Below are 11,260 nucleotides of genomic sequence, written 5' to 3' on the forward strand. Positions count from 1 at the left end.
GCAGTATCGCAACACAGAGGTCTCGGCTGTTTGTCATAGGGTTTTCGCTGTGCTACTGCCAGCCTTTGTTGGTCGTTTGGTAGAGTTTTGGACCACCCATGGGTGTTCAAGGACATCTTTCAGTGGCATCCTCTGGTCTGGGTTATGCTTCAACAGTTTGGAGATGAGATCCCTTGCTCCCTCTGACACGTATGGGGGAAAGTGGAAATCCACCTGGAAACCAAACAGACGCCATATTAGTATGGGCATAAGCACTTCCTGACTTCTCCCTACAGTCATAGTCCACAGATTGAACACATCGCCCTATAGTGGGAGCTACACAACAAGCATATAGTAGCAATCCATTACTGGGCTTAAGTGTATTCAGTTGTGTAGCCAAATTGGGATAACGCCTTCTTACATGTTCCTATTCACATGTGTGCCATTTTACATTTTTACTTGTTTTCTGGAAATGTAAAAACTGAAGTCATCCCATAGTTATAGGAAGGGGGCTGTCACCATCATAAACTTGGTCTGTACTGTGCTGGCAGATCTCATTCACTATGCAAAGCAGTTCTGCAGCTTTGATTTCCCAGTGTCCAATAACCTGAACATACCTTAATCTGCTTCAAACAAGCAGAAAGTCAGGAGTTTAGCATGTTGTGTGAATGGGATGTAAGAAATACTAAGACCTCAACTACCCAATTTTTGCAACAGATAAGTCATTCATTACAAGTTAAAACATTCAAATCAACCATACAGGCTCAGCACCAAGACCTCTACCTTAGAGATCCTTCGATAGGTTTCCTGGTGGGTTTTTGTCTCAAATGGAGGTATCCCCACAAGAAATTCATAGCACAGAACACCAAGGCTCCACAGGTCCACCTTCTCATCATGCATTCGTCCCTCAATCATCTCTGGGGGTAAATAGTCCAGTGTGCCACACAACGTGGTCCTCCTGAGAAGTGAAGGAAAAATAAGAACGTTACCACATATCAGATGTCAACTCCAGTTCAGCTGCTACAACACAAATAGGATGTTTACCCCGTTAATAGGTTTGTAAAATAAGCTGCACACTTGTTGTATCATCCCTGCTGTGCTTTAGTAGTTTGTGCCTCTGCATGCATTTTAATTGAGTCATATGTTGTTTTGGATTTGAGGTGAGGCACAGACTGATGTGCTCTTATTCCACACGACCACAAATCAGCAGGACCTGCATGCACCTAGTACCCTTGGGGATTTAAAGGAGAACTATGAGGCGGGTGCTTTTCACTCACCTTATAGTTCTAGCCGACCTGTGACAATGAGACTGTCACAGGTCGGCTCAGTAGATCGGGAGGTGAGCGAACACATACCGGCGTTCGCTCACTTCACGATCCTTCACGATCCTGTCACGTGCCTGCGGAGGGGCTGGATTCCCCCCTCCCCTAGCGCTGACTGGCGGAACGGACAGGTGAGGGGGCAGGTACAGCTGGCTCTGCCTCTAGATAGGCAGAGCCAGCTGTCATTTACGCAGCTGGGCGGATCCAGACAAATCGCAGGGATCCGCTTCAGCTTCTCAGTATACTGCGAGCTGTATACTGAGCTTAGGGTGATGGGAGGACGCTAGTTTGTGTCCTCCCGTTACCCTAAGGAGAACTATGGGGAAAAGCCTTAACCCCATAGTTCTCCTTTAACAAGGATTGGCACACAATGTGTCAATACTTTAAAAGGCTATGTAGAGTTTGGAGTAGGGAAGGGTTACAACTATCCCATTTAGAGATATTTTCTCATTGCCACAGAGATGCCACCGGAAGTGAAGTAAAGGGAAATTTTTTAATTCATTGTCAACAGAACGTATTCCTGCATTGGAAATTACCTTTATTTCGGTTGCAGACAACCATAAAAAGGTCAGGATTTCCCACCAAGATCTTTTCTAGCGCTTACCAGAAAAGATGTTGTATCTCCCCAGCGAGTACGGATGATAAATAAACAGAGATTTTAACAGCGGGTTCTTCCATCAAACTCAAATTGGGAGGTTTACCACATTAGACGACTTAATGTAGATCAGGGGGTAGCCAAACTGCGGCCCTCCAGCTGTGATAAAACTACAAGTCCCATTAGGTATTGCAAGTCTCTTGACAGCCACAGGCATGGCCTACCGAGGCAGATTCATGATAGTATTTGTAGTTTCCCCACAGCTGGAGGGCTGCAGTTTGGCTACCCCTGGTGTAGACCAACTAGATCATTTGGCTTAAAGAGAACTATGAGCCGAGCGATTTTCACTCAACCTCACAGGTCAAGCCAACCTGTGACAATGAAACAGTCACAGGTCAGCTCTATAGACCGGGACGTGAGCGAATCTATACCATCGCTCGCTCACTTTCTGATCATCTCCATGCAGAGAGTGGCGACTGTCAGTCACTGCTCCCCACAGGGATTCCCCCATCCCCGCTCTGATCCTCCAGCGCTGACTGGAGAAACGGATGGGAAGGGTACAGCTGGCCTCTAGATAGGCAGAGCCCACTGTCACTCATGCAGCTGGGTGGATCCAGACAGCATTGTCTGGATCCATCCCGGCTGCATCGCTCAGTATAGAGCGAGCAATAGCACGCTACATACTGAGCTTTGGGTCACGGGATGATGTTAGTATATGTCCTCCTGTGACCCTTGAGAACTATGGGATATAAAGGTTACCCCATAGTTCTCTTAATGGTGCAGCAACTGAACCATGGCAAAGACCAACACAACTGGATATTCTAGTGCAAGTCTTGAAGAATAAGAGGGCATCAACTAATGCAATCATCAATTTTAGGCAACAGTCACTTTATTAGGAAAGGCCAACAGCTCCTAAAATAACCATGTGGGACTCACCGAGATGACGGGGCATGCACAGACCAGCCAAAATCTGCTATTTTAAGTTCCCCGTTGGCACCAAGGAGCAGATTTTCAGGCTTGATGTCCCGATGAATCACCTTCTTGGTATGGCAATACAGTAGAGCATCAGCCAGTTCTGTTATGTACTGCAGGGGGAAAAAAAAAAAAGCCAAAATCAGTGCCGGCAGCAAGAAACAGAATCCCACCTTATGTAGTTATCGGATCTGGATCAGTCCACTTACAGTAGCAGTTCGCTGATCATCGAACCGCGTACACCGTTGCAGCTCCCGGAAGAGCTCCCCCCGGGGAGCATAGTCCAAGATAAGGTAGACTCTAGTGGCATCATGAAAATAGCCATATAGCCGTAGAATGTTGGGGTGCCTAGAGGACAAAAAGAACCATATCACAGGAGAACATGTAATGTCACAGTCCCCACCTCTAACATGTAGTTTACCATCCCTTTTCGGTTGATTTCCCTGTAAACAAATCTGCCTTTATTACCAACATAGGGAACATGATGCTTGCCAGATTTCAAAAGAAACTTCTTAGAGAACTATGAGTGGGGGTGCTTCTCACTCACCTCATAGTTCTAGCCGACCTGTGACAATGAGACTGTCACAGGTCGGCTCAGTAGATCGGGAGGGGAGCGAACATATAACGGTGTTCGCTAACCTCTTGATCCGTGAGCAGAGAGCCGTGACAGGGGAGGGGCTGGATTCCCCCCTCCCCACCAGTGCTGACTGGCGGAACAGATGGGGGAGGGGCGGGTACAACTGGCTCTGCCTCTAGATAGGCAGAGCCAGCTGTCACTCACTCAGCTGGGCGGATCTTGACATCGATGTCGGGATCCGCTCCAGCGTCCCAGTATACCGCGAGCTGTAGCTCACGGTATACTGAGCTTAGGGGAACGGGAGGACGCTAGTTTGTGTCCTCCCGTTACTCTTAGGAAAACTATGGGGAAAAATACTGACCCCCATAGTTCTCCTTTAACCTACGGTGGTCAGCTATATGCAGACTGTTACCAAGTCCTAGAAGTTAAGCAGCATTAAATATACAAAGCTGAATTATAACTAAACCCCAAGAGCATGCAAGACTCATGGCACACGAGCACGCGTCGCATTCATGTGCTTGGGTTGAAAGAACTCATACAGAGGGATCTAGGACAAGTTAAACGACATAATGCACTGCTGTTTCAGACTTCAGTTACACAAGTTGCCGATTTGAGCAGATAATTCAATTTTACCAAGTTAATGGGAAAGAAAGCTAACCCTTTAATGCACATTGTATGTTACAGCGCTGCTGTCTGGCTACCACAATATGGCTTACAGAGAATGGGGCAGAACTCAATGCCCCATGCGTGCGTTTATTCAAATGCACATGGCAGGGAGAGTTTTAATTTACTTGATTTTTGGTTTAGCTTTCACCTTTATTCCCCCACCCACTAAGCCCCTGTGTGATATCAGTAAAGTTAACAAGCCCCTGCGTGAGTGTTAAGTGACAGGTTCTCTTTACTGAACCTGTCACTTCCAATACAAGAGTTTCAGCACTATCTCCTCTGACAGCTGAGACAGGAAGGCAGAGTACAGCTCTTCAGTGTTTACATGGAGAAGACCGGAGAAAGGACTTTCTCTGCTCCCCATCCTGAACTAGGTTTGCCGTGGCCCCAGATGAGCAGGGGACCCTTAAAACCACAGCAGGGAGAGAAGCAGCTGACCTGGGTGGGGGTATTAGACAAGCAAGCTGCTTTCCCGTAATCACTTGCACAAAATGGCTTCCCTGAATGCCAAAGTAGGGCTAAATGTAGAAAATAAAAAGAATAAAAACTGCCCGGTGCCCAGAACTGCATGTCACAGACATCCGGTGATAGGAATTCCACACCCCTGAGGGTTAAAAAGGAGGAAGGTGATGATACAAAGTCACACCAGCCACAAACTGTGTTGCTATCCAAATCTTGATAGCACTCTGACCGCCAAGCTTTCATGATCCTTTAAACAAATTTTAAAGGGCACGCAGGACTGACCGCTTTTCGCAGACCTCCAGGAGCATGCTGCTTCCGTACAAGCAAGCCGCTTTGTGACCACCAATCAGTCCACAGGCTGACCACAACCTCAAAAACAGCCGTTAACCCCTTCATGACTGAGGCCCTTTTTTCAATTTTTGCACCCATGTTATATTCCACATTTTAGGCCTGAAAATGACGTAAAACCCCCCAACATTATATATTTTCTGAATGCCAAGACCCTATAGAATAAAATGGTGGTAGTTGAAAATTTTTATGTTGCGCAATATTAGCGCAACTCCTTATTAAACCCCAAAATTTAGTGACAAATTTAATTAAATGCCCCAAAACACAACAAATTACCCATTTTTTTAAATGAAATATAAAAGATGAGGTTACAACGAGTAAAACGATACCCAACATGCCCAGTTTACAGATTGCGTGCGACCGTGAAACGGCGAAAAACTGCAGTACCCCAAAAAGTCAATAAAAGACACTTTAAAAGCCCCCACAGGTCATTTAGAAATACCCCAATACTGGCCCTAGGATTACTGCTCTCACTCCGGCGTGCGCGGCGATACCCAACATGTGTAGCGCGTTCGTCGTTTTCATGCGTAGGCGCACCCGACGCGTGTTTACGTGGCGACGCGCGTGCTCGCGGGGGCGGGGGACTTTTAAATTTTTTTTTATTATTATTAGATTTATTTTATTTCATTTTAATTTTAAAAACTTTTTTTTTTTTTTTTTTTACTTTACTTTGACTGCTATCACATGGGGGGGCTTGCAAGCCCCCCCATGTAATAGCAGATGGTGGTGACAGGTCCTCTTTAAGGTGATGCTGGGGGTCCAAAAGACCCTCAGTGTCACCTTTACACTGGAAATAAGCTATTGAAGTGCAGATCGCACTTCAATAGCTTATAGCTGGGCTGCAGGAGCCCAGAACTGACAGCCCAGGGACCGGAAGTGATGCAATCTGCATCGCTCCCGGTCCCATAGAACGGGGAGGGGATCGATGAACGGAAGTTCGTCGACCTCCTCCCCAGCTCCCCGCGGACACAAAGATCGCCGGTCCCGGGCCCGTAGGAGGGGCAACGGAGCCCGGGAAGCACGGCAGGGGTGTCCGGCGGGGGGGCGGCCCCTTCTTCGGGACGCAGAAGCGATCTGGCGACAGGTAAGTCGCCAGGATCGCTTCTGTTGTAAAGCCGACAGTCGGCTCTGCAAGTTTAAACAGTCCCGGCGGCAAAAGTCGCCGGGAGTCTGTTTAAACAGCCCCGATGCTGGCGACGTACACTGTACGTCGTCAGTCACGAAGGGGTTAAACTACACTACACAAGAGAAAGCCTTCTCGTCTAGCTCCACACTGTACAGTCCGAAAACTATTAACCATAGTCTCCCCTTCATTATGAAGACAGACTTCATTAGTATTCTGCGCATATTCCTCCCAGAATTCTTGCTTATGGCAAAGAGGGCAGATCTCACTGTATATAGTCCTCACCTCGGTGAACACTAACCAAGGACATCCCTCCTCACATTTATGCCATCTTACTCCGTCTTGGTGACTGGCTGAAATTCTTCAGCAACTAACCTAAATCATGGTGTTATAAGACTGCATGACTGGAAGGTACAATAAGGTGATAGCTATACCAAATAAACCTTCCTGTATCCACAAAGTCTTTACCCAGTGAACACTGACCAAGGATGCATCTACAAAGTCTTGGCCCGGTGACCACCGCGATCAAGGATATGCCATCCAGGTTTCTGCCATCTTTCTGCTCCAGTCACAACCAAGCTGAAATTCTTTAGGCACTAGACTAAGTCTATGTTGTTGTAGGCTATATGACTGGCGAGCACAATAAGGTTAGAGCAGCTCCAGCAGCCCTATACACTGCCTATCTGCGCAATTCCAACCTGGGAAAAGTAAAGTGTTCAACGCCAAGAGAAAGGAGTCTGTTCCATCCATTCTATAGCCAACACGCACCCAGTCTTCTATAGCCAACACGCACCCAGTCTTCTATAGCCAACACGCACCCAGTCTTCTATAGCCAACACACACCCAGTCTTCTATAGCCAACACGCACCCAGTCTTCTATAGCCAAAACACACCCATTCTTCTATAGCCAACACACTTTTGGCGATTGTCATGGCTGCTACTGCCGAGCTTTACACAGATCCTCCTATGTATAAGACAGCTGATAAATCCTTGATGAAAAAGAACCAACCTCAAGTGTGACTGAATCTCCACCTCCCGGCGCAGCTGATGCTCAACGTTGGCTTTTTCCAGCTGAGTTTTAAAGAGAACCTTCAGTGCCAAGATGAATTTACTTTGCTTCTCCCGGGCCAGGTACACATTGCCAAACTTTCCTTTACCTAAAGGACGGCCTATCTCAAAGTCCTCCAGAGACCACTGCTTCCTGCGGGGACAAAAACAACAAATTAGAGAGCATGTGACCAGATACCCTGAACTAGGACGCAAGGTTCTCAAAGCATTAGACAAAGGACACAAAAAAGTGAAGGTTTGCCATTTTATAGGGAAAATCTAGAAAATGTTAATTGTGCCTACACATCATACTAAACAATCTACCTTTTGCAAAAAAAAAGTCCATAACTTCAGGTACTGCTACCTGACTGCTTTTCTCAGATAGCGTTATTTGGTGAAACCAGTACTGTGCTGCTTATAGTTCTGCTGGAGGGGAAGCTGTACAGGCAAACCTGCTGTGCAAGGTTATCCGCTTCATTAGTGGAATATGCCTCAGCATCCTCACGTCTTTATAGACGCAATTTACAGGACCTTAGACCACCGCAGAGGAGAGACTAGTACTGGTCTGTGACATACTCAAGACAAGTTTGTCCGCCTCTGGTTTTCTTTGCGGAGGAGATGCTACAACCCGATGATCAATAGCTCCTAGCACACCCAGTCACTAGCCGAAAAGTGTAGAGTGAAAAATTGATTTGAGCGACTGTGCAACCTTATATAAACAGGTATTCGATAAGATTGTAATCGCATCACATACACCCTGCCCTCCCCAGACATTGACTGCACAACCCAGCAAGGGTCTAGCTGCTAAAGAGCCCCAGGCCGCCATAGCAGGAGTCTGGACAGACGCAGGAGAAAATCATTGTCCAGAGCTCCTTGGGAGTACAAGATCTAACAAGGGGTGAGTGCAGACAGTCTTGATAAAAAGGTTACACAGTATAACCTACTTAAACATAACCCCACAATAACGCAACCCATACACTAATAAGCATGTCTTCACATTGTCTAATAAACCGGCTGAGCGAGTATAACTTAACCTAGACACAAGGTATCACTTCATTTAAAAACCCCACCAGTCAACATTGTGGGCAGAACTGAAATGAGAGCAAACCAAGGCAGGGCAAGTCAGTGGTGAGGAAAGATCAGCTGAAGGATGCCCCCAGTCAATAGTAGGAACTAGTACTTTTACGCTCCACTTGTTTTTTGACCACAAGCATTAATTGCTCATTTTTCTAGTGACAAAAACCACACACACAAAGCTCCAAAACCAGCCAGCTGTCAATGCTCCCTGCAGCCTGTATCCTCCACCGCAGCATTAGAACCTTCCTCAGCATCCTCAGTGTATAAACGTGATGATTTACAGGACCTTATACCTCTGTGGAGGAGGAGAGATAAGGACCGGTCTTATAAGAAGTCAGCTTTGAGCAAGTACAACTTTTTTTTTTAACCTAGGCACAAGCTAGCACTCAACCTTTGCACTGTGGGGGTAGCCCCACTTAACAGGTTAATATAGGGATGCACCGATACCGCTATTTTGGTACCGAGTAAGAGTAGCGATAATTTTTCGGTATTCGCCGATACCAATTACCGAAAGTCCCTTGCAGGAAGCCAGGTGGCATGTAAAAATGTGCCACCCAGCTTCTCTATTAAGAAAGTCTGTCCCCTCACCTTCGGCATGTCCAGCCTGTCACCCCCGGGGTCTCTCCAGCCAGGAGCAGCCTTCCTCCGATACCCAGCCGGAGACGTCTTGCTGGCCAATCATGGAAGCCGGACGCCGTGTAAAGATGCTTTCCGATTGGCCAGCTTCATGCTCTCTCATCACAAGTGACGAGCATGGAGCCGCTTCCCTGCCAATCAGGAAACCGGGCAGCGTGTAATGATGCACTGCCCGGCTTCCTGATACAGGAATTATCGGGCTAGGCATCGGAGCATTTGGCCAAGTACGAGTACTCGCTCAAATACACTTATCGGCACCAATATCGATACTAGTATCGGTGCATCCCTAGTTAATACATGCCTGGAGTTCTTTAAAACCCCACCAGTCATCATTGAGGGAAGCTCTGAAATGAGCACAGCCCAGTGGTGAGAAAGGGTCAGCTGAAGGATGCCCCCAGTCAATAGTAGGAACTAGTCCTTTACCCTCTGCTTGCATTTTGAGCACAGCTTCTACAGTACATGTGCTCTTCAATAACCCCTTTCAACCAATAGTAAATTGAAAAAAAACAAAAACACACTCACTTCTTACATGGAACATTAGACATAGTAGTAGTGGAGGATACTGATAGGCTTGAATCGACAACAACTTTCCTTTCTGCAGGGGGGGCAGCTGAAAAACAAAAGGAAGGTTACTTGAGCAAGCTTCCATAGATCTCCCTGTGCATAACACTACACAGGACTAGATTTAGTTTAGTCCCAACAGACACTCACCTGTAGAACTATTTGATAAAGCCGGGTCTCTGTTTTCATTCGCTGGCTGTGTGCGGGATGCAGTCTGCACTTGCTGCACAGGCTTAAGTGGAGCCTGATTGGTTGTCTGGGGGCTTACTTGCTTTTGATTGTTTACAAGTGGTTTCTGAGATAGCACTCTCTGCGGAACATTAGAGGAACAAGGCACTCTCTTTGCAGCAAGGGCGGTAGCAGGCTGCTTCACCTGGGTCATCTGTTTCTGCTGCTGCTGTTGTGTCACCGGGATCCGTTTGGGGCCATCAGACAGAGAAGGCAAGTTCTAAAGAGACAATATTGCCATCAACAACCAAGCGGAACATTAAGTGGCAGCAGGCAAAGGATATTTTAAAAAAAATGTCCTCTCCCCACATCAATACAAAGAAAAGAGAAAAATTGAGAAAGCAGGGACACATCAGATAGACTAACAGACAATCAAAGCTGGAGCAGTAGAACGAGCTGTTGCCTATGGCAACCAACCAACCAGCTTCTCTTCAGTTTGTTCAGTTAAGGCTTGCAAAAGAAAAGTGGATACAGATTGGTTGCCATGAGTAACTGCTCCAGTTTCTGTCTGCTTTAGTTTTGATAAATTCCCCTCAATATATATCCTTTGATATCTGTGATCCTCGGCCCGGTGATTGCAGTGCTTAGCAGGCAGTGCGCGCTTGCGCACATGGCCTGTGCGGCATTCGTTTTCCGAGCACACCACCAACTCGCCCAAAAACATACGATTTCGGCAGATTTTCCAGCGTGCTCTGAAGACGCAAGTGGTGCAACCTTACAGTAGAAGCGGTCGCACGCTGCCCATACACCTGCCGATTATCGTACGATCACCCGCAATTACCGCACGATAAATCGGCAGGTGTAAGGGCACCTTAAAGCTGCCGGAAGCCAAAGGAAATTATACGGGATTCATATAGAGCCTACAGTTTGCACAGCGCTTTACAATACAAGGAAGACATTACAATCACAATACAGTTCAAGACAAGATGGTAAGGAGGGCCCTGCCCGTAAGAGCTTACAATCTAAAGCTGTTTGGGGAGGAATTGCTTGAGAAGGCTTCCCTGAAGAGACGAGTCTTTAGGGATTGCCTAAAGGCAGTCAGATTGGTAAATAGTGGGATAGGTTGGGGTTAAAGAGTTCCAGAGGATGGGAGGGACTCTAGTGAAGTAATGGAGAGCATGGATGGGGACACACTTTATGCCAGCAAAGGTCAGTGGATGGCAGTGCTGCCATGTGGGGAGCTAAAGGTACTGTGCACATTGTACACTACTAAGTTAAAAAATATAAACAGTGACAGCTCCCAACACTGGGCGATACAACATACAATGCACACTGCTGGAGCTGCCACAACAGTAGTCGGTCCCCTAAAACACAGCGTATTAGCAGACACGATAGTATGAATGGGCCCTGAATAATTCAGTGTCCCACCACTAACGTTACAAACAGAGGTTTGGATACACGTCTTCTGCAGAAAAAGTGAAAGCTGCACAGCCGTGCCAAGGCACCTCTTATAGTGCGGTCCCAACTCTAAACTGTGAGAGTCCATCTTGGAGCACATGGGGCAAAAGATAAAATTGGGTGCAGGTTTGTCAGGAAGAAGCCCGACCTCCCTTAAAGGAACGCACAAAGGATCCCGCACATCCCAATGGCAGCCGAGACCCCCCCCCCCCCCCCCCCGCCCCGCCCCCCCACCCCTCCCCTCTCACTCCACCAGGCCCGGGGCTACA

At 47.2% G+C, this 11,260-nt stretch overlaps 1 protein-coding gene across 1 annotated transcript in view; it reads right to left on the reverse strand.

Annotated features, from left to right (window-relative positions):
* Nucleotides 1-11,260, reverse strand: part of AURKA (aurora kinase A) — a gene marked incomplete at its 5' end in the record, with an annotated part of 11,690 nt that continues 430 nt past the window's right edge. The window contains 7 exons of the mRNA XM_018560671.1: nucleotides 1-213; nucleotides 763-937; nucleotides 2,833-2,981; nucleotides 3,078-3,216; nucleotides 7,054-7,245; nucleotides 9,327-9,414; nucleotides 9,516-9,813. Coding sequence (XP_018416173.1) covers nucleotides 34-213; nucleotides 763-937; nucleotides 2,833-2,981; nucleotides 3,078-3,216; nucleotides 7,054-7,245; nucleotides 9,327-9,414; nucleotides 9,516-9,813 — 1,221 coding nt within the window. The remainder of the gene's footprint in view (nucleotides 214-762; nucleotides 938-2,832; nucleotides 2,982-3,077; nucleotides 3,217-7,053; nucleotides 7,246-9,326; nucleotides 9,415-9,515; nucleotides 9,814-11,260) is intronic.

Source organism: Nanorana parkeri, unplaced genomic scaffold, assembly GCF_000935625.1.
Source record: "Nanorana parkeri isolate BGI_ZX_2015 unplaced genomic scaffold, ASM93562v1 scaffold474, whole genome shotgun sequence".
Classification (NCBI taxonomy): Eukaryota; Metazoa; Chordata; class Amphibia; order Anura; family Dicroglossidae; genus Nanorana; species Nanorana parkeri.